This window comes from Syngnathus typhle, linkage group LG2 (assembly GCF_033458585.1).
Source record: "Syngnathus typhle isolate RoL2023-S1 ecotype Sweden linkage group LG2, RoL_Styp_1.0, whole genome shotgun sequence".
Lineage (NCBI taxonomy): Eukaryota > Metazoa > Chordata > Actinopteri > Syngnathiformes > Syngnathidae > Syngnathus > Syngnathus typhle.
The window spans coordinates 1,388,977-1,416,243 of record NC_083739.1 but is presented as its reverse complement, the minus strand read 5'-3'; the positions used below and the strand labels follow the sequence as shown (position 1 = coordinate 1,416,243).

General features: G+C 41.3%; 3 protein-coding genes across 6 annotated transcripts; 1 reads left to right on the top strand and 2 right to left on the bottom strand.

The window, feature by feature from the left end:
• Positions 1-681: 681 nt before the first annotated feature.
• Positions 682-11,730, top strand: LOC133143019 (plakophilin-1). Its single transcript, XM_061264747.1, has 14 exons — positions 682-957; positions 3,060-3,181; positions 5,317-5,484; positions 5,565-5,716; positions 5,798-5,930; positions 6,035-6,242; positions 6,316-6,484; positions 7,081-7,198; positions 7,512-7,676; positions 7,762-7,938; positions 8,185-8,338; positions 8,404-8,590; positions 9,317-9,401; positions 10,686-11,730. The coding sequence occupies exons 1-14, from the start codon at positions 789-791 to the stop codon at positions 10,758-10,760; spliced, it is 2,082 nt and encodes a 693-aa protein (XP_061120731.1). The 5' UTR covers positions 682-788; the 3' UTR covers positions 10,761-11,730.
• On the bottom strand, positions 11,027-19,259 carry tnnt2a (troponin T type 2a (cardiac)). 3 transcript variants are annotated; one of them, XM_061264771.1, is made up of 14 exons: positions 19,096-19,259; positions 19,007-19,017; positions 18,701-18,748; positions 17,541-17,594; positions 16,393-16,422; positions 16,217-16,238; positions 16,052-16,115; positions 15,714-15,830; positions 15,556-15,633; positions 15,383-15,493; positions 15,208-15,317; positions 15,020-15,110; positions 14,128-14,168; positions 11,027-13,698 (listed from the first exon to the last, which is right to left on the bottom strand). In XM_061264771.1, the coding sequence occupies exons 1-14, from the start codon at positions 19,131-19,133 to the stop codon at positions 13,665-13,667; spliced, it is 849 nt and encodes a 282-aa protein (XP_061120755.1). In that variant the 5' UTR covers positions 19,134-19,259; the 3' UTR covers positions 11,027-13,664. The 3 variants fall into 3 exon arrangements, with proteins under 3 accessions (XP_061120755.1, XP_061120739.1, XP_061120748.1); XM_061264755.1 differs by lacking the exons at positions 17,541-17,594; positions 18,701-18,748; positions 19,007-19,017; positions 19,096-19,259 and adding an exon at positions 17,409-17,503; XM_061264764.1 differs by lacking the exons at positions 17,541-17,594; positions 18,701-18,748; positions 19,007-19,017; positions 19,096-19,259 and adding an exon at positions 17,409-17,484 and having other exon boundaries at positions 16,217-16,235.
• A 536-nt stretch (positions 19,260-19,795) lies between these two features.
• Positions 19,796-26,446, bottom strand: lad1 (ladinin). 2 transcript variants are annotated; one of them, XM_061273085.1, is made up of 13 exons: positions 26,035-26,446; positions 24,613-24,792; positions 24,142-24,358; positions 23,066-23,139; positions 22,271-22,442; positions 21,861-21,953; positions 21,714-21,757; positions 21,579-21,627; positions 21,153-21,196; positions 21,019-21,085; positions 20,825-20,974; positions 20,674-20,763; positions 19,796-20,099 (listed from the first exon to the last, which is right to left on the bottom strand). In XM_061273085.1, the coding sequence occupies exons 1-13, from the start codon at positions 26,070-26,072 to the stop codon at positions 20,061-20,063; spliced, it is 1,257 nt and encodes a 418-aa protein (XP_061129069.1). In that variant the 5' UTR covers positions 26,073-26,446; the 3' UTR covers positions 19,796-20,060. The 2 variants fall into 2 exon arrangements, with proteins under 2 accessions (XP_061129069.1, XP_061129071.1); XM_061273087.1 differs by having other exon boundaries at positions 20,825-20,959; positions 26,035-26,325.
• Between the last annotated feature and the right edge of the window lie 821 nt (positions 26,447-27,267).

The following is a 27,267-nucleotide window of genomic DNA, read 5'->3' as shown; positions in this document are numbered from 1 at the left end:
CCAAAGATGATCTTTTTTCTGAAATAATTTTACGTTCACAGACTTAAGTAGGAGTCGAAATCTGGGTGCGTATTATAGTACATGGGTACAGGCTTTTTTCCAGCATCAACATGCCATTTTTAGGGTGCGTATTATACATGGGGGCGCATTATACATGGAAAAAAACGGTAACTTGATTGGATTTGACATTTGTGCAATTTGAAGTAGACTGAAATTTGACCAGATATCATTTTGAAAGTAAAAAAATGCTCTCGCCTAGGTTGAGTTTTGGCAATCAAACAACAAAATCTATAAAGTGTCACCATAATCTCATTTAATTCTGACTGAAACGTTTTCATGGTTAGATACAAATAAAACAAAGCGGCCCTAAAATCGATCCCTGTGGGACTCCCTTTTCTAAAATAATTAGAATGAACCCAAGGTCCTAAAAAACTGGAAAGGACACAATCGTAGAGTTGAAATCCAATTCTAAATACGGATGCATCGTGTCAAATATTTACGCACAACTCGAATCCTCTCACACGTGCTCATTGAGAAATACTTCTTCAAATCGTTTGAACAGTGCAGTCAGCGTTTGTTTGCATGTTCAGTCAGTCCGTCATCATCGTATCTTCTGCGTAGGTTCCCACCTCGACTGGGCGCGGCTCAGGCGCTGGGTGGAGCTGCTTCCACGCCTCTCCTGCTTTTGTGCACACGTCCGCTGCTAGATAGAAGCTGCACCGCGCTTCTCTGGTTCGGACGAGCAATCCTTTCGATCGAGCGAGCGAGCACCGAGCAGGAGACGGACGATGCTTGCGGAGCCGCTGCGTTCGGCCATGACGGTCGGGAAAGTGGATGACACCTCGCTGGCGGTGCCGTCTGACGCCAGGCTGCACACGGGAGCGCACCGGGTGCTGGATCAAGTGCAGACCATCAAGAGGAGCAAGTCCAAACACGGAAAGAACGGCGCTCCTACAAGTACGGAACAACTTTGCGCGCACGCTGCGGGGAAAAACGGCACGATCAATCTAGAAGCAAGGCTCTAGAAAAGGAAGTCCATTTTTCCTTCTCCGGACTTAAAAATGATGTGACAAATTTGCCCGCCCGTTTATTCTATTGCAGGAACAGTTTGGTTTGGACGTCAGTCATGCAAAATAGAAGCAAGGATATTTTAATGCTAAATTTGTGGTTAAAAAAAAAAAAAGCTTCAGGAATGAAAATAAAGAGGAGGGGATGCAATTTGGACCCCCCACCCACAAAAAAATGATGTGGCGAGGCAGATCTAATCCTCTTTCCCGAAATGCCAGAATCATTTTTCCTAATGTCAGAAAGTTTAGGCTGTATCCTAAATGCAACTCAGTTGGCCTAATTCGGACTCAGCCACCCTGTTGAATGCCAAAATGGTGGTTTCGTTCGTAAAAGTACATTTGGGGGCCTTGGAAATAGAAATACCAAAGAGTCCAATCGGATAGAGCAAGAACTATGCAGTCCAACTGCGCCCTTTTTGTGACTGGGTGTGAATGTGACCTGTTAGCTGCATCCACTCAAGAATTTGATGATGTCCAACTTTCCCTGCTGGCCGGACGGACGGAGTGTTTTTCTCCCTCCGAGCAAGGGAATGCAGCCCTCCCTGTGTGTGGCTTTTGACCCCTCACACTGGAGCTTTTTTCAGCTTGAGTGCTTCCATGAAAAGAAAGAAGAAAGTGTCTTTTGTGTCGTTGAGAATCCGAGTAGAGAAGAGAAGCTCTCAGTTTGCTTCTACGCTTTCACATGTCGCGACACGTGATCACGAGTGCCAAATACGGTGTGTCGTCGATAAGCCTCTCCTCAAATGATTGGAATATTTGGCACGGACAAATATTTGGCACGTCTCGAATTCGTTTAAAATTCAACTTGTTATGTCATGAGGCATGTGGTGCTTCCGATCATTTACTAGCTAACACGCTACATGAGTGCGGAACGGAAGAGAATCATAACCAAGGGAATTAATTTCCAGTTAGCGCATGTTAGCACATCAGGCTTTAGTCAGGCGAAGCTGTTTTATTGCTGTTCATCCCAAATTATGGTAGCTAACAATCGAGCTAAAAAGGTTATGCCCACAGATTTTGTTTGTTTTGAATATAGGCACAAAATTGGTCTTTAATGAGTCAAAGTCCCGCAAAAAAAGAGCCACATGCGGCCCTAGCGTCACAGGTTGCAGACCCCATTGTCATTGTAGCCATTTTAGTGAAATCTCCTTAACAGCGTGGGAATTAAAAGGCGAGCCCATCCTAATTGTTTAATAGTTGGTTTCGGTGCGATGATTAACACGTGTTCATGAATCATTTGTGACGAACAAATGTACTTTAACATGTTTATGCAGGTGACATGATGTCATGTCTGTTTCACAGCCAAGTGTCAATGTGGGGAAAACATTACCGTATTTTCCGGACTATAAGGCGCACCGGACTATAAGGCGCACCTTCAATGAATGGCCCATTTTAAAACTTAATCCTTATATAAGGTACACCGGACTATAAGGCGCACCATTAATGCATCATGTCAGATTTTTAATCATTCTCCATTTTATCTTTTTTATTTCAACTTCAGATGCAACAAATGACTTTATAATCACCAAATAATGATCCATAGTCTTTTTGATTCATGATTCATAGTCTCCAGCGGGCCACTTATGATTGATTCCATGACACAATGCTTCGGGCCAGTTTAAATTTAGGAATTTGGTCCATATATAAGGCGCACCGGACTATAAGGCGCCCTGTCTGCTTTTGAGAAAATTTTATGGTTTTAGGTGCGCCTTATAGTCCGGAAAATACGGTAAATACAATTTTTTAACTTTTTTTTAATAAAATAATAAAATTAAAAATTTAATGTTTTTTAACAGTTTTTTTGGGGGGGGGGTTCAACTTTCAAACTCCTTTTGTTGTTTATTACGGGGCTTTGCCATTTTTTTTTTATCTTTCTGTTCATCCAGACATACGGGTTTGCCAATTGGCATTCTGCCCTGTTGTCGTGTCCCTGTGCTATTTTATTTATTTTCCCTTCGACCGCCCTCATCAGTGTCCTCTTTCTTTCCACAGGCCCTACTTTGCCACCATTGTCACCACTGGACGAGTTTGGAACCTTCCAGTTTTTGCCCAGCAAAGCCAATGGCACTTTCGGTCGTAGTCTCTCCACCAAGACGACAGCGTTCAACAAAGCGGTAATTGTTGCTCTTCTTTCACATTCCCATTGCATTCTTTGAGAAACCCAAATATGCTGCAATGTTTTTAGATCATTTATCTTCTTGTGTGATGTTTTCTTTAGTCATTTGTTTTGGAACATTACCGTCTGTAATTAATCATTGATACATGACACGCTTGCAAGGAAGTCTGGTCTTGGTCGGGAATGCTTGTTGGCAGTTTGCCAGCTCCGATGAGGATAATTGGGATAGAAATTGGAAGGATTGATAGCTGGATGGGATTTTTTTTGGTGTGCTCTTTCTGGTGTGCACATATTTCATTTGAAGAATATTATCATAATATTATTATTTCAGTTGTTATCTAATTTATTATTATCTTTTGGAAAGAATTCTATTGATTTAGACTGGCATCCATTAAACAGGCTGCGTTCAAAAGTCCTTTTCGGTTAAACAAACGAACACTTGTTAAACGGTAAGTGACGTGACTGCCCATCGATTGGTCAAGCAAACACAGAGGGACTGTCCAATCCTAAATTTCGTTGGCGTTACTGTAACGAACATCTACTTGAGCTGTTACTTTTTTTTGTTTTTTTTATGACGCATAATTAATTAATTCACACAATTAGCCTGCCTTTTGCATTTTTTTTGGGAGCAGGCCAAGTTTGAAGACGCTAAAAGTAACATTCCCAGACAGTTGCAAATGTCCAACAGATTGCCAACTGTTGGGCAATTGAATGCAGATCTGCAATTGAAAGGTGTGTCTGTTTAATAGGAACGCCTCCCAGTCTGTCTTAACTGTCTAATGTGCCAAAAGGTGTCTGCCTCAGGCAACTGGCTTTGTCTTACACTAAAGTCCAAAAATACACTACTGTCGAAGAGAGTGAGGTCTAAGATCATGTACTTGCACTTAAACAAAATATTATATAAAGGTTAGAAATAACATACTTTTATGAATGCAAATATTTTTATTATTATGAACACAGTTACTAGCTTTGAAAACGATTTTAAAACCAGCATATAATTCAAATTAAATTGACTAGAACCCTTTTTTTTCCCCCATATTGTTCTCAGTGTTCATCAACCATCAGCAAAAAAAAAAAGAAATATTTGATTGCTCTTTTGAGAAGCTGACAACATTTTTAATCCTCTTATTCTACTTTGTATGACAAAATGATCTATTGATTGTAGGCCCCAATGCATTAAAATAATCTTGTTCTAAATAAAGTATTGCATATTCTGCGTTTTATCATCTGCTTTGATTAATTATGGGACATTTGACCGAAAAATCGTCGCCAATCGGGGTGCATGGCAAGGTACTGGCACCCAAAATAAAAAGATGATGTAACAGGCTGCAATTAAGTCGTTTTAATGATGCTGGGACTGTGAATTCAGGTTGTGCTGGTGCTGCACACAAAGCACTCGTGTGTTTTGCTGCAGGGAGTCTCCAGTTGCAGATACGTATTATCTTACCTGCCCATAGTCTGTGTGATTGTTCACTGCTTTCTGCTGCCCTCCACATAAAAAGAAGATGAAAACAAAGGTCAAAGCACACAGGAAAGAACAAATACCGTTTTTTCCATGTATAATGCGCAAAATTTTACTAATTTATTGTCCTAAAATCTGGGGTGCGCATTATACATGGGTACAAAAAAAACAAAAAAATATATATATTTTTTTAAATCCGGATATGATACGGAGGCCGCCATTACAGATGCGCTTTCTTCTCTGCTGTTCACTTCAAACACGAACACAATGCTCTGGTATCAGACGCTTGCTCGATCACCTGCTCGTTTGCTGTCCCAATGTACCTACCCTACACAAATCCGAAACATTTCTTCGCTATCGAGTTTGCTAGCGCATAGGCAGTGATACTGACCGGCAGAATAACATCCGGTTGTTCCCAAAGATCTTTTTTCTGAAATTACGTTTACGGACTTAAGTAGGAGTCAAAATTTGGGTGCGTATTATACATGGGTACGGGCTTTTTTCCAGCATCGACATGCCATTTTTAGGGTGCGTATTATACATGGGGGCGCATTATACATGGAAAAAAACGGTAAGCCATTTAAACGTGATCCAGCACATAAAGCCATTTTTATGCTGCTGTTTCTCCAAATCAAATAGATTTTTTCTTTCCCCCTGCCTCTATTTTGAAGCAATATGCCCTTAAGAGTCGAAGTCTGTCCACAAAAAGCTTGGGAGCAAGACACCACAGCACGTCTGGCGGATGGGAACAACAAGTCAATGCTGCCAACTGGCCTCAAAGTCCCGCCGGGATGAAACCCAGCCGCAGCGATCCCGCCTTGGCTCCTGCAAACAACAGGGTGAGCACATCTGACGGTGGCTGGCAAGATGCTGACGTGGTTTCTTCATCGTTCCTAACGTTGGTTTGGTGTTTTGGTAGCGAGTCAAAGGGCAGAGCACCCAAGTGAAGAGACTCAGCACTTACTCCACCAGCAACGGCTTCCACACGGGTATGGGCCAACAACGATATTTGGAAGCGCCTCCCGATCAGTCGCACGGCATCAAAACGTCCAAGATTGAACAGAAATCAGGGTAGGTTTGATTCCTGTCACCATCTCGTCCACAAAAGAAGAAATGTGTTTAAAAAAAAAAAAAAAATATGTACGTCTACAGCCTCAATGGTTCGTCGGATTTGACCATCAAGGAAGCTGTGGAGTTCTTGTCTCACCCCGAGGAGAATTTCCAGCAGTGCGGCGCCACCATCATTCAGCAAACCACTTTTAAAGACGATCGTGCCAAACAAGAGGTCAGTCTGAGTTTCTTCGAACCCCAAAAAAAAAAAATCGACGGGATGTTAAGATGACCGAAGGAGCCGATGGCATATGAATGAACTTTGCGTTTCTCTATCAGGTTCTCCAGCTTGGGGGGATCCCCACTCTGGTGTCTCTGCTGCGCAGCCCAAATCCTGCTGTGAGCCTGGCCGCCGCCGGGGCCTTGAGGAACCTGGTCTTCAAGGACCACAAGAATAAGCAGCAGGTTCAAAAATGCGGCGGTATCGCCAAAGCCCTGCAGTTACTCAAGGAGACGGAATGTAGCGAGACGCAGAAGCAGATCACAGGTGGCGCCTTTGAGCACGTGCAAAATATCAGGACGGCAAACTTGAGCTTTTTTTCCATCTGTGACTTTGGTAGGCCTGCTTTGGAACTTGTCTTCTGCCGACGAGCTGAAGGGGGAACTCATAGCCACGGCGCTGCCCGCCTTGACCGAGAACGTGGTGGTGCCGTTCACACGCTGGTCGGACGACAGCGCCTCCAACAACATCCACCCTGAAGTTTTCTACAATACCACGGGGTGCCTGCGGTGAGAGTCTATATTATTGAAAGCCTGTTAAGTACTTTTATGTATTCCATATAGTGCATTAGAAATAAAAAATCTTATTATGTCATTTTTATAATAATTATTTTTATTTGTTATTATTATTTTATATTTATTTTATATGTATTGTTATTATCATTATTATTGTTATCATTATTATTCTAATACAGCCTAAGGTTCATGTACTACCGTAATTTTCGGACTATAAGTCGCGTTTTTTTTCATAGTTTGGGTGGGGGGGGCGACTTATACTCAGGAGCGACTTATATACATTTTTTTTTTTTTTTTTTACTTTTTTGGGCATTTTACGGCTGGTGCGACTTATACTCCGGTGCGACTTATAGTCCGAAAATTACGGTAGTATGCTCTTTGTCCTGCGATTATTATTATTATTATTATTTTTTTTTTTTTACGTCTAGTGTCCCACTAGTACGCAATTTTACAATATACCTTTAAAAAATTCTGGGTTAAAAACAACCCAACCCAAAAGTTCCACTCGTAGCATGCAGATATCAATTTGTGCACTGTTTTAGTTCATTGCATGCTTCCCATCCTAATATTTGCATTTGAAATATTTGCAGCAACCTGAGCTGCGCTAAGCTGCGGGAGAGGACGGCCATGAGAGACTGCCGCGGACTTATCGATTCGCTCATGTGCTACCTTCAGTCCTGTGTGGCTGACAGCAACCCTGACGACAAGGTAGGCCCGCTTCATCCAGATGTGGTCTTGATGTGTCTTCAAATCAATTTTCCAAAGTTCACCAGCAATTACAAGTGCCTCTCTCATGATTTACATAATTCATGCTTTCAATCATTTGCACGCTCACGTGGCTTCCTTAAAAATGGGTTGCACTGGCTTTTCCTGTCAAGCTAGCCTTTGGCAACAGTACACAGTAACGAACGAGTGTTTTTGCAAATGGGTACAGTCGACCTCCAAAAGGAAAGGTGGTTGCCCGAAAAGTGAAACTTCTATCATTTCATTGATGGATTGACTCTCTGTGTCCTTGATTTAGTCTGTGGAGAACTGTGCATGCATCCTCCATAATTTGACCTACCAGCTGGAAAGCGAGTCCCCCAAGTGCTTTGCGGACTTCATCCCTTCAACGGAGAGCCAATCCGGCAGGAAAAGCCCGACGGTCGGATGCTTCAGCCCAAAGAGCGGCAAGGTTCAAAAGGAGGTAAGTACGAGGAAGGAAACCTTGAGCCCCCCCCGCCGTGGACCATCTTGTCCAAGGTGACCGGTTCTCCTCCTTTTCTCGTCAGTTTTCGTTCGAAAACGTTCGAGGAATGCTGGATGACGTTCAGCCGAAAGGTGCCAAGTGGTTGTGCCATCCCAAAGCTATGCAGACCTACTTGTCTCTGCTCAGCTCGTCAAAGAAAGACGCCACCTTGGAGGCCTGCTGTGGTGCGCTGCAGAACTTGACTGCCAGCAAACATCTTGTAAGTCCATGGCATTGAATATGAAAAGTCTGCACACCCCTGTTCAGATGTTGCCATAAAAAAGTGACTTTTAATGTGACCTTTCTCAATTGAATCGATTTTTTTTGTAAAATACTGCTGAAATGATGCGTTTGCAAAAATGTCCACACCCTCTCAACTTGTGTTCAGAATGAACCGGTTTCATTCAAAATGGAAGTCAACGCACACACCTGCCACAATTCAACTCGAGAATTGTTTCTCTTCCAGGGGTCAGGTGCCATGAGTCAGATCCTGGTCGGGAAGTTGGGGGCTCTGATGCATATTGTCCCTCTGTTGAGGTCACCTAAACCCAGCCTGCAGAAGGCCGCTGTGTCCCTGCTGGGGAACATAGGTCGAACCGGCGTCTTGCAGACCACCATGGGTGAGAATTCTCTGGTCCTCTGCTTTCCAGGCAGCAGCGCTGAGTGTCTCCTGTGTTTTCTGTAGCAAAGCAGGTTTTGCCGGAGCTCACCGGGCTTCTCTCTGCTGGCCCCCAAGAGCTGGGCAACAATGACGAAAGCTTGGCGACGGTTTGCAACACTGTCCGTAATCTGATGATGGTGGACACGGAGGTCAACAAGAAGTTTATCGACGCTGATTTGGTGTCATCGGTGGCCGAGCTCAGTAGGAATGGGTGAGTTTGAGAGTGGGTCAAAGGTGAATTAGGTCTCTTGTCCGCTCCACACAAAGCGATGTGGCACCGCCATAAACTTTGAATGCCATTAAAATAATACAAACAGGCGAGTAATAAAGGAGGATGTGGATATTCAACATTCGTTCACAGTAATTGTGCATTTTGGTGACAGAGACTCTCCACACTTCACTTTTTTAGCTCACCATACAAATGACATAAATGGAGTTAAGTACCGTAATTTTCGGACTATAAGTCGCACCGGAGTATAAGTCGCACCAGCCATTAAATGCCAAAAAAAGTGAAAAAAAAAACATGTATAGAAGTCACTCCTGAGTATAAGTCGCCCCCCCACCCAAACTATGAAAAAAAAGGCGACTTATAGTATGAAAACTACGTTATATAAACACTGTGTAAAATGTAATGGTATCATTTGGCAGACGCTAGCTGAATCTCGACAGAATTTTTGTCACTAAAGCTCATGTGGTCTGACATTTTACGACATTTTACTCTGGCTGTTAAATTTATGATGTTGCGACGCTATTCGTGTCATTCAAATTTAGAATGGCAGTAAAACCAATTGCTACTCATGAAAACAATTCAGTCGCTTTGGGCCATGTTGCTTGGCTCATTCAAACTATGATGTACATTTTGTAGACTGCATATAGAAAATGACGCTGTGGTTAAAATAAGTATTCGTTTTAAAGAACAATTTTTTTTTTCTTCCAGGTCTTTACCCAAAGCCAGCAAAGCAGCCTCTGTGCTCCTCTATCACTTTTGGAATGACAAGAACTTACAAAACATTTTGAAAAAGGTAAATAGCAAAAACAGTGAAACACAATTAGCCCTTTTGGTCCACAACCGTGCAGACACAACACATACACACACACGACGGGGCCAGCGATTAGTCAAAGTGCACGTTCACTTTCTCCGTGGAGCCCCACCCAAGTCGTGGCGTGAATACAGAAACAAACTCTTTGGAATCTCGGCAGACTGGTTCGCGGCACTCGCTGTCAGTCATGGGAGGTGTAATGGAGGGAAAATGAATCATTATAAAAAGGTCAGGAGGCTGACGTTCTGAAACGTAGTTGTCACGAAGACTAGCGCAGTTGGCTACTTTGCATACAGACATTGTGTGACATTGAATGGGTCTCAATTGCGTAAGGCAAAACATTTAAAATGGTGTCAATTCATAGATTTACCGTAATTTTTGGACTATAAGTCGCGTTTTTTTTTCATAGTTTGGGTGGGGGGGGGCGACTTATACTCAGGAGCGACTTATATACATATATATGGTTTTTTTTCACTTTTTTGGGCATTTTATGGCTGGTGCGACTTGTACTCCGGTGCGACTTATAGTCCGAAAATTACGGTATATTGAAATACATTAAACATGTTTCATGATAATTAATAAGACTGAGATTCAACAAATTCAGTTTTCCTGATTTTGGGGGACGTGGCTAAAACAGCACCCAGTATTTCACTTTGATATCCAGAATTAGTCATCCCGCCCGTGACTGATGGGCAAATGAAGCTTCAAGATGATTCTGAACCCGTTGTGGTGTTAATTTAGACCTCTAGATGGCACTCTCTGAAAGCCCACCAACTTGCCATTTCTTAAAACCCTCACTTTAACCCAACGTTGCCATCTAGAGGAGACAAAGTATACAACAACTGGTTCATGAAGCTTCATTTTGCCATCACTACCTCCCGCCGCATGCGGTTAGGCTACCGTAATATATTGAAACGCATGTGCTCAGATGTTGAATAACATCGGCACTCTTCCGCGGCATCCGGAAGCCTGTTAGCCTCACAAGCTAGCTGGTGGCTAGCACTTTGTGTTGTGATCGTCTTGGTCGGATATATTCCAGCTACCGGATTTTAACAGCTATATTTTCACCACTCAAACATGACATCAGAAAGGTACAAAAGAAATAGAATCGAAAGTTGAGCTTGGCGTGTTTTCACCGTCCGACAGCTGAGAGAATATTTTGATTTTGAAGCCTCGATTATTTTTGTTTTCACTTGTTAGCCATGATGTTGTACAAGTACCTTTTGTGGTTGAACTGTTTTTAATTTTGAACTCTTTGATCCACAGCTAGGAATGAGCAAGTCATTATTCATCAACGACAACACCACGGCGGCGTACAGGTCCGTGCAGATTATCGAGTGATGGAAACTGGGGAGCGACGCCACGTTTGCCCATAGCTATACTTTTGGAATGCTTATGTGTCAGCAATAGGTTTGAAAGCTTTTTTTCTTTTTGTCTCCACCTCTTTTCAATGCATGTTTTTGTGTGCTTCTAGATGGAAATCAGCATGTTAAAACAATGTTGAGGCCACACCCTTGTGACACGTAGGGTAAAATTAGCGACTTTGCAATCGGCGTGTCGAAAGAGCCTTAGCGACTATGAATCGCATCTTTGCTGAGCGTATTATGTTTGGAAAAAAAAAAAAAAGAAGCTTTGAACGTCATTATTAATTTTGCGGTGTTGTCTGTATTTAATTTGGATCGGTTTGCATCTGTGCATATGAATAGGCAAGTGTGTTTTTCGCTTGGTTAACTTGAGTGTGATGTGGAGAGAAAATGCTAAAATATATCACTTCCAATCACATCTTTCTCGCGCCCTTGAGGACGATGAAATATATATATATATGAATATATGTCTTGTTAATTTAATCTCTTTCTCAACAACCATATTTAACTTTGCTAAACGTGGAGTTACGGGGAAATTGTTTTCGCTTACCAAAATGATCTTACAGGAGAAACTTAGCTCATATAAAGCAGTTAGCGTAGCCTAGCTTAGTTTCAGTTCGCCTTTAAATCAGGAGGAGACACTCTGATCACCTCCAAATGAGCACTATTTTAACACATTCTTAATCATTGGTACATTCTGAAAGATTAAAATAGTACAAACTATGTTATACTGTGGAAACGTTACACGGTTACAGTGCGTATTTTAACTCGCTACTTAAACTCACCGCGACAGTATATTTACCAATGTGTACAATTAACTTTGAATGTTCCTTCTCTGTTCATGTCACAAACAGGCAATTTAATTGATTTGTATTTCATGTTACACGTTGCTTTTTTTAACATTATTGTCTGTGTTCTGAATAAAATGAGGAACTCAAAAATCTAAATCGCTATTTGGTAATTCTTTGCATTGTGTCCAATGGAGGGGATTCAAAATGAAGACGGCTGAGAATTATGGTTCTTCCTCTTTTTCTGTACTTTTAATTGAACTATTTCGACGTTTGAATATGCTACCACCGTTCAAATTTTAGTGGAAATGTTTAAGAGGCATATAATTACCGTATTTTCCGGACTATAAGGCGCACCGGACTATAAAGCGCACCTTCAATGAATGGCCCATTTTAAAACTTTGTCCTTATATAAGGCGCACCGGACTATAAGGCGCACCATGAATGCATCATGTCAGATTTTTAATCCAAATCAAATCATTCTCTATTTATCATTTCTATTTCAACTTCAGACGCAACAAATTAATTTATAATCACAAAATAATGATCATAGTCATTTTGATTCATGATTCATAGTGTTCAGCGGGCCACTTATGATTGATTTCATGACACAATGCTTCGGGCCAGTTTAGATTTTGGAATTTAGTCCATATATAAGGCGCACCGGACTATAGGGCGCACTGTCGGCTTTTGAGAAAATTTTAGGTTTTTAGGTGCGCCTTATAGTCGGGAAAATACGGTACTAGCATTTACTGTCACTCAGTTACAGAATAACTACTTTTCTGTCCACCAAACCTGCAATAAATTTGTAATATATGCAAACCATCAAATCTCTTACTACAAGAGAAATGCTAGCAACCAGCTCGAAAATATTTGCCGAAGCTTTTTTTTTTTTTACATAGAGTATTTCCTCCTATTTTTATCTTCCGATCTCAAGTTGTCTGTTTGTTTTTCTGTTTCTGGTTATTGTTAGTCATTGACGTAACCCTCCCTGTTTATTTAATAGTGTGACTACACTGTTTAAAAAAAACTCAAACGTTCAAGGCAACAAACTGATAAATAAGTTGAGTGAACTCAAACTTTCAAGGCGACATACTGACAAATTTTTAAGTTGGGCCATTCAACAAAATATTTTTTCAGTTTTGCTCATGTGAAAACTGTCTTTCCTGCATTTTCAACAAAGAAATCGGAATTTACCAAACTAATTGCCCCCTAACTGAAAGACATAAGTGAAAACCACTCAGCACAATTGACTTGTTTTGTCGTGCTGACTAACATTTCTGCTATAAATCCAAAAGTACCGTATTTTCCGGCCTATAAGGCGCACCGGACTATAAGGCGCACCTTCAATGAATGGCCCATTTTAAAACTTTATCCTTATATAAGGCGCACCGGACTATAAGGCGCACCATTAATGCATCATGTCAGATTTTTAATCCAAATCAAGTCATTCTCCATTTTATCTTTTTTATTTCAACTTCAGACGGAACAAATGACTTTATAATCATAAAATAATGATCCATAGTCTTTTTGAGTCACGATTCATAGTCTTCAGCGGGCCACTTATGATTGATTTCATGACACAATACTTCGGGCCAGTTTGAATTTAGGAATTTGGTCCATATATAAGGCGCACTGGACTATAAGGCGCACTGTCGGTTTTTGAGAAAATTTTAGGTTTTTAGGTGCGCCTTATAGGGCGGAAAATACGGTAGTCTGATTACTTTTGTCAAACAGTTCATCATTTTCTAAACCTTCTGGTTGGTCTCAGTCCCTTCATGTCTGACGAGCATCTGAAAAGTCCCAGTCAAGTCGGAGCCTGTCTCTTTTAAGAAAGCCGTATCAACTTTTTTTTGGGCTTCAGGCTTCTTGGGCCTTTTCATTCTTCTCAAGAGGTGAACTTGTCCAGTCCGACTGTCTTCAAGAAATCAAATCAAATCAAGAAAAAAAAGCGCTTTGGCCAAACGAAATGTCTTTATTTAACATCCATAAATCCAGTAAATAGTGATTCAGCCGTTGACGGCTGTTTTTCTGGAAAGAGTTGGCAGTGACGTTTGCTTCGCTGCATGATTGCTTCCAACTTATCACTTGATCTATTTCCTCAGCCCTCTCTTGGTCCTCTTGGACCTGCGGAGAGAACAGAGTGTATTAGCAAACAGCCATTGTTTTGCTGGAGTTCTCATCCAAAAATAACACGTCAGGCTGTGTGAAACATTCTGTGCTGGAGGTGCGGACTCTTGACAGCTGCGCCACACCCAAGTTAGCAGCCAGCTCGGCCAGTTACAGCAAAAGTGGCAGGAACGCTTTTAATCGCCGCTTCCCATTCCTCCCTTTTTAGTCATGTTGTCAAAAGTGGGGGTTTTCTTAGCAGTGACGTTTTTTTTTTCTTTTTAAATGTGAGTCTATGGGTTATGATGAAAAAGGACATTCGAGGAACGCTTGCTGTTTCAATAAAAAGTACGATTTGATTGTTACTTCTGAAGAAAGATGACAAATAATGACATGGCGGCTGCAGGCACCATTTGTATGAAATGACATTATTGAGTGCGGTTGTACGTTTTTTGGTGGTCACTGACGCGGTTCCGTAGTACATTGATCTGAAAGAAAGAAAAAAAAAAGAAAAATCAAAGCGTGAGGGCTGCAATGTACACTTGCGTTATAGACTGACATCAACAGTGGAATGAAAGTCTACACACCCCTGATTCAACATCAACCTTTTCCCGATACAAAAAAAATCCCAAAACCTAGCTCAATCATTTAAAAAAAATAATTCTACCATTCTTGTTTAACGTACCGTAATTTCCGGACTATAAGGCGCACCTAAAAACCTAACATTTTCTCAAAAGCTGACAGTGCGCCTTATAGTCCGGTGCGCCTTATATATGGACTAAATTCCTAAATCTAAACTGGCCCGAAGCATTGTGTCATGAAATCAATCACAAGTGGCCCGCTGAAGACTATGAATCATGAATCAAAACGACTATGGATCATTATTTTGTGATTATAAATTAATTTGTTGCGTCTGGAGTTGAAATAGAAATGATAAATAGAGAATGATTTGATTTGGATTCAAAATCTGACATGATGCATTAATGGTCCGCCTTATAGTCCGGTGCGCCTTATACAAGGACAAAGTTTTAAAATGGGCCATTCATTGAAGGTGCGCCTTATAGTCCGGTGCGCCTTATAGTCCGGAAAATACGTTAATTGAATTGAGAGTGTCATTATGTCGTAACCCAAATGCGCACATCTAACTGAATCGACCAATCACATTCAATCTCGTTAAAAGAAAGTCAGCACGCACCTCCCGCCATTTAAAGTGCCTCGGATGAACTCCGAATGTTCTCAGTCTGAGCAAGTACTATTGCCATTCTGTTTGGCTCTCATTCGATTGGGCGGGTGCCCTCATGTGCTGCATGGTTAACTAGGTCAACACTGACACACACACCTCGTATTTTTTGCTGGTGATCTGGTATTGCAGCTCAAACTTCTCAGCTTCCAGCTCTTTCATCCACTCCCACAGCTCCTTAGCTTTCGTTCTGGGAGTCATCCAAAAAAAACAAAAAGCGCTTTTGTACCTTTGGAGAATAGCCCACATGAAAATAGCGCCCCCCCCCCCCCCCCACACACACACACTTGAGTTGCTCCTGATTCCAATTTTCAATATCCAGAGACTTGCGTCTATCGTTTAGGATCTTCTTTTTCTTCTCTCTCTCCGTCTGCTTCTTGCCGCTGCGCTTCTCCGTCTGCGGGAAGTTGAGTGCGTATGAATTATTATTTATGAATGATCCCGAGCCAGCACGTGTCTCACCAGTTTCTGCATGTAGCCTCCAAAGTGCAGACTGGTCAGGGTTTTCTTCTTCTTGGCATCCTCCTCGGCTCTTTTCTTGGCCTCTTCCTCTTCTTTGCGAGTGCGCTCGTCCTGAGCGCCCGCATATGAATATGATTGGACGTCATTTGGGTTGACCGGTCGTCATACTCTACCTCCAAACGTTTCTGTCGCTCCTTCTCTCGCTCGCTTCGGATTCGTTGCTGCTCGGCTCGCTCAGAGCGCCGCTTCTCCTGCGCACCGACAATCGGCTCTTGAGTTTATTCCCAACACATTTGATCTGTTTGTGTGTGTGGCTTGCGTCAGCACTCACGATCCTCTCCTTAAGATGAATGATGTCTTCTTCTTCCTTCTTCCTGCTCTCAAAATGAACCTCAATCAAAGTTTGAAGCTCCATCAGGTCCTTCTCCATCCGTTTGCGATGTATGTCCTTTCGAAGGGAACACGATTTAGCCTCACTTTTGTTTTATTCGTCTCGTATAAGGGGAGCAATGCTTCTAAAAGTTAGATGAATGTAAAGTGATATAAATATGATTTCCCTTCTTTGAGAATGGGTATGCCGCTGAGCGTCATGCTAGCTGGAGAGCTGTTAAACTGTCCGGGTGTATTTAAAGTTGCATCATAAAGCCTCCATATGATGGCATAACTCACGTCAAAATCAACCTTCTCGCCATCTGGAATCTTGGGCGGGATGAGATTAGGCATCATAAATGGCCTACAGAAGAAGAAAGTTGGGGGGGGGGGAAATGAGTATGCAGTAAATCCCTCCAAAAGTCGTATTGTATCATCAAATGTACGCGGATGGATGGCGCTTACTTGAACTTTGGCTTGCTTTCTTCTTTGGTGAGAAGCATGTAAGAAGAGGAGAGAGGGCGAGTCAGGACTCATTTGCATTCAAGCCAGCAAGTTGAGACAATGAACTGTGTGAGACTCGGCCAAAAAGTCTTTCCCGGAAAGTTCATCGAAGAGGCAAACATTTTTGTCGCGTTTACCTTCTTCTTCGTCTGCTTCCCCATCGCCGTCTGTAACCAAAGCACAATGTGCGTCAAACCAAAATGGAAGAGTGAAAAGAGCAAACGGGGAACAATTTCTGCTCGCACGACAGGAAGTCGACAAAGATTTGAGTCGAAAGGCCTTCAATGAAGACTTCTGTTTGTCACACTACTACCGTAATTTTCGGACTATAAGTCGCACCGGAGTGTAAGTCGCACCAGCTATAAAATGCCCAAAAAAGTGAAAAAAAACATATATGTCGCTCCTGAGTATAAGTCGCCCCCCCACCCAAACTATGAAAAAAAAAAACGCGATTTATAGTCCGAAAATTACGGTAATAGGGGAAATCTGAAAAGGCATTTCTCAGTGGGCGTGGCTGCTTTAGAGTGCCTCGTTGTCAGCCATGATTGCACGCACGTCATGCAGATTCAACGGGGAGGGGGGCGACAAAATAAATCCAGCTTGATAGCCGATGCGCGGGCCGACGCGTCAGGCTGCCGTGACTACTTTAGAGCGCCTCGTTGTCATGTGCGGAATATGCACGTGACGTCCCAGTGGGATTAAAGCCAGCCATTAAAACTTTTAGCAGATGTGTAGACGTAAGAAATATGCGTGACGAAGTGGCAGCCATTTGTGGTATTTGATTGACAGTTGACAGTTGAGCGGGGTGTGACTTTAGCTTACTCAGCGGACACACCCACCAAATGTCAGTATGGAGAGAATTTTGGATTATTTTAGATACTTTGTGAAAGTCGTGAATAATATTTTTTTGCTATTTGTCAAGATTACAATGAAAAATATTTTCATTTTACGGGAAAATCTAATTTCAGTCAGTAGAAGAAAACAAAGGTGTTGTCTGTTTTTGTGTTGAAACGCTTCTCACTGGTATGATAACAAGTCAGCAGATTGTGATGATGAATTGTGACTAATGTCCAGCCTCAGGGTTGGAAGGTTTGTGTGACAAGGTGTCAACGAACACTTGCTGTTCATCAAGTAGCTGCAGTCGCTCACATACCAAAGTGACATCTAACTCCGATAAGTGATGACTTTCTCAGAAGTGTCTGATCCACAAAAGACAGACGATACATTTGTCTCGTTACTTTCTTGGCGGCGTCCGCATTCATTCTGCATTTTTCTCCTGTCATACCTTCTTCAGCGCCCTCCTCCTCCTCCTCCTCCTGCTCTTCTTCACCGGCTTTGTCTGTTTGTAAGACAAAATATGTCACAAGTGAGTGAGAATCATGGAGTTGCTAGAATAGAACCTGTAGAACTTCACTGAACTTCACAAGCCAAAGCTACCGATATCTTGAGTTGGCTACAAGGAATCAGGGCTCAAAATTGTATTTTTTTTATTTTTATTTTTACTTTTACTTTTATTTTTATTTTTATTTTTATTTTTATTTTTATTTTTATTTTTATTTTTATTTTTATTTTTATTTTTATTTTTATTTTTATTTTTATTTTTATTTTTATTTTTTTATTTAATTATTGAGGCGGAGCAGTTTTGCACAGGTGTAGCTTAGCATAAATCATTTCCCGTTTCCATTGTTCTAAATGTCTGATTTGCTTGCCAATTTGTTGTTCAAAGTTGGATGTCCTTTGGTTCAACCAGACGTCTGTGAAAAGTCGATTCAATCATGCAAGCACTTCATTCCAGAGTTAACCGCGCTAGCATATGTCAATCCTGCATTAGCTTAGCAATTAGCATGACTTCTTCCTTAGACAAACTAAATCTTGTCAAAATCTAGCTTATTTGCTACCACACAAGCAAGAATGACTTATTTCCAAGCAACTACACAACGCATTTAGCCTAAGCAGTAGCCATTGCTAGCTAGCTGGCGCATCGTAGTTAGCATTTTTACCATGATAAAGAGCCGCAAAATACTAATTCCTCACAAACTGGGATGCAAAACAGTTTATTTCAAGACATCGACGAATATGATTTTGCGAGGCGTGGATTGAACTTGTCGGCGAACTCTTCACCCTTACAATTTAGGGTTGTTTTGAAAAGCAAACCCGAAAAAAATGGGTTGTTTTCGACCCAGCAGTTATTTTGAGTGTGGGCTCTAATGCAGGAATGTTGCTCTGTTTCTCTATTGAGCCCAGAAGAGAACAAAAAGTTCATCCTAACACAAGGTCAGAAACAGATAACAATGACCTACCCACCTTTGGTGTTTCAAGCATTTAACGCTCAAAGCAAGTTGGTCCTAATATTGCCAAATTGAATCGTGTTTCTGCTCGCATGCTCCTTATCACGTTGTACTCATTTAGGATCTTCTAACGAAATGCACAAATCACACGCTGTACCTTCCACCTCCTCTTCTGCCTGGTCCTCCTCTACCTCCTCTTCCTCCTCTGGAGGAACAAGAAGTTGATGTGATGTGACAAATGTACCACCTGTAATTTTGGCCTCTCAAATGCAGGTCATCTTAGAAAAGGTCGCCAGCCAATCACACGGCGCAAAACGAACAAAATGGAAACCACTTTGAATGGAAACAAGTTTGCACATCCAAAGTGGTGTCATGTTACCGTATCAGGCCACCATGTTTTGGAGGGAACATTTGTTTGAACAAAGCATCTTTTGTTTTGCCAGCACATGGCATCGTTTCTTACCTTCCACCTCCCTGTGAAAATCAAACACATTCATCAAAGTCATGACACAAATCCAAATCTATGATGATGAATGTACGGACGCTACTTACTCTTCATACTCCTCCACTAGCTCCTCGTTATCCGACATGACCAGCGGTGACCTTGAACACACACCCCCCCCCTCCAGAAATCCGTCATTTAGTCATACTAATGTAAAGTGCAAGCTCAGCATCTTTTTGCGAGCAATTTCTTGTGTTTTCTTTTCGTGTCCATGTGTGAAGCAAACCTGGGATGCAGCAGAACAAAGATCCTGTGAACCTCAGGACCAGCAGGAACAACAAGCAAAGTGGAAGGCTGAAAGGCTGCACCAGCTTTTGTTGTGTTATTAATAACTTTTAAGATAGCTGCCGCTTTGCGTTATCAGCAAAACCAAATAAGGGAGCGTGTCAATGCAAACACACTCACAAACACACACACACTCTTCTATGGCAACCATCTGCTGACAAAACACAGACAGAGTTCTAATCTGCAGAGATAAGAGGTTAGCTTATGTCTAAATGAGACAATTTAATTGTGGAGGCTTTTAAGAGTTGGAAAGCATTTGTCGAAAGCAGGGTTTTTCTTATCAAATGAGAAAATATGTCCTAATACATGTTTCTATTTCTAAAAATGACTGCTGTATATTGGAATTTGTTTAAATATTTGATTAAAAAACGGGGACTTTCTCATTTCACAAAAGATTTGACTTTTGGGTTGGCAAATGAATATCTTTACAATTTTACCTGTTCAAAGTGCTGAGATATTGACAAATTGAATTTGTACTTTTAATATTAAACAACGAAAATTTCAATATCCTTTTTCCATCTTCCCAAAAATACAACTTGTTTTATTTTGAAAGATTTCATCCAGGAAGACAAACAGGAGGGGAGATCAAATACAAAATAATTCAATCACTATAATTTTCCATATTTACAAAGATTAAAATGTTCCTTGTACTTTTCCAAATTAATATGACAAAATAATCTTGTCGATTTTTCCTGGTTTGAACTTTGTGACGTTTTCACGGCTTCTCAAATTAACTTCTCTTGCTGGTGATGTCCGCATGTTTGAAGTCCTGCAACACAAATAAAAATAAATGTTGGTCTTAAAAGAAAACATTTGAAAAGAGAGAAGCGGCTGAAAGCCCACACTTTTAAGATGACACAAATCGGACCAGTACCATCAGAACAAACAAAAAACACTCAAACTGTGCTACAGCACACGGGCGCCCTCTAGTGGAATCAAGAATCACCGCCTAAATGCAGTTCAGTTTAATTTTTTAGTTGTCTCCAATACATTTGCGTTTAATCATAAAAAAGTGTTTTAATCGCAGAGTTCATGTATAAACCACGTGACTTAAAATATTGAATACATTTTTAGGAATAAATCCTATTTCGTGTTTGATGTATTTTATTGTTGCTTAACAACCGTTGCTTTAGTTCAATCTTGACTATTTTTTTGTTTCAAAGTTCGGAACCAAACGGCATCCTGACTAAATTTATAACGGATAAAGTTATGTCCACTAATATTCCCCGTGATTTTGACCCTTTGTAATTTAATTGTCTTTGCTTAAAAAAATAAAAATAAAAATGGCGGTGTCTGCTTGGTCACGTGCCCCAGGTGTTGCAACTTAAAATGGCGGTTCTGACCGTGCGACCGGGCGTAGATCCAATTTCTTTGCTCTTGTTAAGCCAGTGGTTGATTCGGTCCGACATTGCTGAAGTGAAGCCCCGAAATTCCTGCAAACATGGCCAATATTGAAGTCCTTTGCAACACGCAACGTGCTAGCTGTGTTCTTACATGTTTGGATTTGGAAGGGCTTAATGGGCTCGTTTGTCGCGGCTCCTTCTCAAAGAGGTCCCTCTTCCTGGACACCTCTTCCAGCAGGTACAAGGTACGCTGGCTCACGTCGGGAGATCGGCCCGTTTCCGATTTCTGTGGAAATATCTCCTGAAATAATTCCCGCTTGATGTACTTTGAAGAGCGGACAATACCTGAGCAGCCTGGGCCAGTCTCTCCATTTTCTCTTGGATGGATCGAGAGGAGACTCGTTGTACGGAACTGGACACAAGTTCGATTCTGGTGAGTCATGCTTAGAATTTAAAGGTCTTGTCAAATCATGACCTACTTTCTCTGGAAAGATGATGATTTGTCCTCGTTGAGGTATTCAATCTGATCCAAAAAAAAAATATATATATAATGAATACTTAATCTGTCAACCCTGTAATTTACAAATATTATAATCAATAGGTTTATGGAGTACCTCAAGGGTCTGTAATAGGACCCAAATTATTCACATTATTCATTGATAAATGTTTCTGGAATATTTAAAAGTTTTGTTGAAGGTGAATCATTCACACTAAATTAAAAAACAGTTTGTTTTGGGCACTTACAAATAATTGAAAGTCACTGTACATTTATTTTAAATTAAAATAGCAGCAGGGATGTCCTGAAAAATAAATTCTAGATTTATAGCGCCCCATGTTCAAATGGGCCAGAATGTCCCAATATCTTTACGTCATCATTTTGTACTTTCAAGTTGGAGTCCACTCACTTTTACTGTGTCGGATTCAATTTTTTTGGAGGCCACCCTGACGCTTGCACTAAAACAGAGGAACAAAAAATAGTGGACAATCAAAAATCAACATCTCACACAAGCCCAAAATGCGATCATAACATATCTTCAGACCTCCTCTGCAATGGCGAACTCTCCTCCTCTTTCTTCTTCATCATCTGTTGACCAAGAATATGGCGTCAAATTTCCTCGGTACAATGAATCTATATGTAACATTGTGTTGATATCGGGCTGCTAAAACAATGCGTGTGATGTATTTACCCTATAAGACATGGTCCTGGAGCTCTTTCGGATAAAGAGAGGTTTCCCCGTCTCCTCTGCGTTATTGATGGTCGAAAAGTTCATCACGCTGGTCTGAGAAATTGAGATGGTCAGGAAAATGATGTCATTTCCATGTAATTGTTGTGGAAGTTATGATTTAAATACTACTCTGTTCACCTGCTAATGGCAGCGACTACAGCTTTTATTTAATATGACAAATATGTTTGCATTCTTATCTATTTTATTTCTTAGACTTGATTTTAGCACTAGTTTGGTCGAATTTGTGGATGTGGTCGATAAAACTCTACCTGCTATGATGATCTTCGTCGCTAGAGGGAGCAGTTGCTTTTTCTTTTTTTTTTTTTTAAATGAGAGACATGCCGACTCTTGAGTGCGTGTGCGGACTCTACCTTTGGTGTGTGTCCATTGGGAATGGGGCTCCTGGGCCCTCGAGGGGAGGGGCTACTACAAGGTGAGGACCATTGTCCTTGAGGTGACCTCGGGGTCATCGGCGAAAAGGGGCTCACAGGAGATGTGCCCCCGCTCGCAGAGGGGCTCTTGTCGAGAGAGATCGAGACAGAACTACAACAGAAAAACAAGTGATGGAGCAATAGCGACCTGAACGTCATGCTAGCATAGCTTTGCTAATATTCTTTTCTTGGAATCTGTATTGAAAGTACCGTAAATTCCGGACTATAAGCCGCGCCTTTTTCCCCAAAAATTTTAACCCTGCGGCTTATAGTCAGGTGCGGCTCATATAAGGATTTTTTTTCGTGATTTTTGTGATGACTTGATCACTTTTATACACTGCGGTATCTTGAAGAAAAAAAGAACAACAAAAATACTATTTTGAAACACTACTATGGCTGCTGCTTATTCTGGCTGTGTTGCTTGTGACTATTATGAGCTTTAGTAGGAATGCACGCTAGGTGACCTGCGTCAAAGGGCTCTAAACCCTTCGTCGCAGGCAATGTTTAGAAAGACATGGCAAAGTATGTTATTAAAACTTTAAAAAGGCTTTCTGTGAACGGTCTTCCTTTGTAAAAAAAAAAACCGCGTGTGCACGTGCGGTTTATAGTCCGGTGCGGCTTATATAACAAAAAACCTAAAATATCCCCCAATTTTAGCTGGTGCGGCTTATAGTCCGGTGTGGCTTATAGTCCGGAATTTACGGTAAAAGTGCTGCAAAAATAATGCTTGCTTACCTGACAAACTTGCACGTTGGCTTGGATGGTTGCCTGGAAAGTGAGTCTTTCTTGGACGGGTCGCCATTTTCTTGCTAATGAGGACGCAAACAGTCGACAGCATCAACCCGAGTCACCTGCTACACATCTCTCGTTACGTAACATCGTAGGGTCAAGGCCTTGCACAATCGCAAGTTGCTATAACGCCTTATAAAAAGTTCCTCATATAAATCTAAACAGTTGATTCACCCAAGACTGATAAAGGGGAAGGATACAGATTATATAACAAGTTGTATGGGTATGGACGTGTGTAAGGGTTGTTTTTGTTGGCTGACAACCACAGAAAAAATTCTTAACGATTTCATTCGAGAGTAGAGTTGGCGAAATGAATTTTCGTTCCCTTTTTGTTGTCTTCCCGTATGTTTTGTGTGCTCCCCTGCCTGAGTTGCTGTTGCAAGATGTGGAAGATGATTAACATGACTCTGTGTGGGGCAACAGCTGACTGCCGGCAATGTGTGGCATTGGTCCAACTCGGCCTTCTTGGCGCTCGTCTGCACAAATCTATCTTTGTGTGTGTTTTGTTTAATTCTTAGTTGTGTATTTTCAGTACAGTGGTACCTTCAGCCATTTTCTTGCTTTGTGGACTTGAGATATTAGCGGCATCGGTTTGCCAGATATGATGAGTAAATATGCTTCATGAAAAAAAAGCTGTTTAATGCCACACTTGAATGAGCAGCACAAAGTGTGACCAAAATTGTTGGTACCGAAATATATTTTTGTCTTCACCGCTTTCTCAATACATTATAGATCAGGAATGGCCACCAGAAACAAACATTTGTTGTCACCCTTCAACTCCTGGAGATTTATCAATTTGTAGATTCCTTTTCGATTTTGGTTGGAATTTCTTCGGGATTTTTGGGGTGTGGCAACATCTAGTGGTGGTTTCCTTTTTCCCCAAGATTCTTTGGGGGTTCCACCTCTGCACTGCATGTGGATTTTGGCATGGTCTTATATGTAACATTGATCAAAAAAATCATCTTTAATTGAAGAAATTCACATCTAATGTCAAGAAATAGTCTAAATAAAACATGTCTTACGTGGCTGTTGGTTTTCTTGGGAGGGCATGCGGTCACTTTTTGTGCCATGGGTTTCTCCACGCTTAGCTCCTCCTCGGATCCTCCTCCTCCCCCGCCAGACTCCTCGTCATCCTCCCTGACCCCATCCTGGCGCTTCAGAGACTCCGTGCGCCTCAACCTGCGCTTCTCATCCCGGACACGCAGTATCTCCATAAAGTCCAGCTGCATCTGCTCCTCACTGGAAATAAAGCACATGTGAAGGAGCCGGATGACAAACGCTGTCAAGCTAAAGCGCTTTGGATAAATCCCCCATTTTCATGCATGGTGTCAGCTTGCAAGGAACACAGGTGACACATTCCCGTGGGGCAAAAGTGTCAAATCCCCGCTTTGCTTAATGTCTCTGGAAAGCCAGACAAGCAGAGGAAGAAAACACAATGGCGGGAAATACCGAAATGGAGCACTTATTAAAGGATTTATGGTGTGAACTTTAACCTGCTGGAGCCCTGAGATGTTTCAGGCGGTGTGTCGAAGACCTGGTTGCTTGTGGGCGTGTCAACGGGTGCCGCACTCAAGTCGTCGTCGTCGTCGAAGGCGCTGCTTGAGCTCTTCACCCTCCTCCTCCTCTCCCTCTCCACCTCCTCCTCGTCCTCCATTGTCCTCTGGCGCGCCAACCTGAGGTGACATGTGAGGTCATAAAACGGAAACGTATCAGTCGCAACGTAACGCCATCCAATATAAAACAATAAACTGTTGGAAAGGGGAGATTGCGCTTTGAATTTTGGTCCAAGCCTGCTCTCCTCGCTACGCAACGGCTGAGTCATTTTATGTATCAAATGTTAGCAAGGTGCAGCCTTTTATTACAATTTTCCTTCCATATACTCATTGTTACCATCTACAAAAAATAGGGACCACAAACCATGAAAGTAAACCGAGAACAACCTGAAATTGTTTTATTGGGACACTTTCCAGTTTGAAAGTAACATTTTGCATTAGTGAGCATAAATGAGGAATTGCAAACTGAATTCAGCTTTATAAGGCCAAATTTGGGCTAGCTCACAATTCCTCATGAATGCCAGCAAACAAAAAAAGCCAGTAATCATAATAAACCACAATTTTTGTCTTTTTTTTTTTTTTTTTTTTTTTAGTCAGTCAATATGAAAATATCTGTAAACATTTCAAAATAGAACATTTAACAACCTACAACATACATCACTATTAATCAAAAAATATTTATATTAAGGAGCTCATCACAATGGTGTCTATGCGCTCACCAGTGATGAGACAATGTGATTTCCTAGGAACGTTCTACAATGTTGACATTTACCGTATTTTCCGGACTATAAGGCGCACCTAAAAACCTAAAATTTTCTCAAAAGCCGACAGTGCGCCTTATAGTCCAGTGCGCCTTATATATGGACCAAATTCTTACATTTAAACTGGCCCGAAGCATTGTGTGATGAAATCAATCATAAGTGGCCCGCTGAAGACTATGAATCAAAAAGACTATGGATCATTATTTTGTGATTAGAAAGTAATTTGTTGCGTCTGAAGTTGAAATAAAAAAGATAAAATGGAGAATGATTTGATATGGATTAAAAATCTGACATGATGCATTAATGGTGTACCTTATAGTCCGCTGCGCCTTTATACAAGGAAAAAGTTTTCAAATGGGCCATTCATTGAAGGTGCGCCTTATAGTCCGGAAAATACGGTATGTAAAATTTGTTTCCGACCTTCAGTTGTAATTTCAAAGAATTATTCATTTGTTATTCTTTGTCAAACAAGTGACCTTTCACATTAACCGGTACACAAGAAGTCTTTCATTTTTTAAGCAGGTTAGTGAGCTGAAACAAATAAAGTAAATATACCATATGTCTTCAGAAAATGCGCTCTTTTTAAAGGAGTAAGATTTACCTGGACAAATTGGACCAGTTTCTCCGACTGCCGGACATGCCGGACGAATAATTTGTCCCGGTGTTCTTGAGTCAAAATGAAAGGCAACTGACAGGCACTTTGGAGGGCGCTGGCCACATCGCACCACTAAACAATCCACCTTTACCCTGCTGTTCACTGAGGTGTCACATAACCACAAAGGTGAGCTACCCACCTGAGCGAGCGAGAGAGAAAGAAAGAAAGAGAGAGAGAGAGAGGGAGGGGTGGAGAGAGAGAGACTTTCGTCGTCAGCCGACAAAATTAAACAATAACTGAAGGGAAATGATGCAATGGGAGAGGGTGGTGGTTTTCTTGTACACTACACAACTATTAGCACAATTAGGCACTAGCTAGCTTAGTTAGCATTGATTTTTACATCGAGTCCTTCTCGAATCCGGCCAGTCCTAATTGCACGCTGAATATCTGACTAAACATAAGGAACTTATTTGTCCCGAGATAAATGTATTTTGCAAGTAGACTTAACACAAGGGAACCGTACAGTGTGTGTGTCCAGCTGGGTGTGTGAGTTGTTTGCTCTTCTGTAAATGGCGTCGCCTATTTTGTTCGTTTGGACTCTGCCCCAGGATCTGCTGCCTCACCTCATTGATAAAATATCAAATATGGTGCTGGCCTAATTGTTATGATTTGGCACTTCTGCACTGACATGACCACCATCAAACCTTTTTGAGTTTAATTAATATTTTTAAATTTAATTTATGTTTTTTTAAGTCACCTACTCGAATCACCTATTCAAACTACCGTATTTTCCGTGTATAATGCGCCCCCATGTATAATACGCACCCTAAAAATGGCATGTTGATGCTGGAAAAAAGCCTGTACCCATGTATAATATGCACCCAATTTATTTATTTTTTTTAAATTAAATTGTCGCCCCTCCCTTCCTGTGTCACCTCAATCAATGTAACGTGTTTTGTATTTAAGTCCTGTCTGCCCCTCGCTCACCGTCGGATCATTGCATGTGTTGTCATGATGTCAGTTTGGTTTCTGTTCCTGTCTTTGGTAATGTCTTTTTGTTCCACGACTTTGTCGGTCAGTCCTGTTGTTGGTTTTGTTATACCATGATTTTCTTAAAAAAAATAAAAATAAAATAAAAAAAAAATTTAAATTGTACCCATGTATAATGCCCACCCCAGATTTTAGGACAATAAATGAGTTAAATTTTGCGCATTATACACGGAAAAAAACGGTAAATGA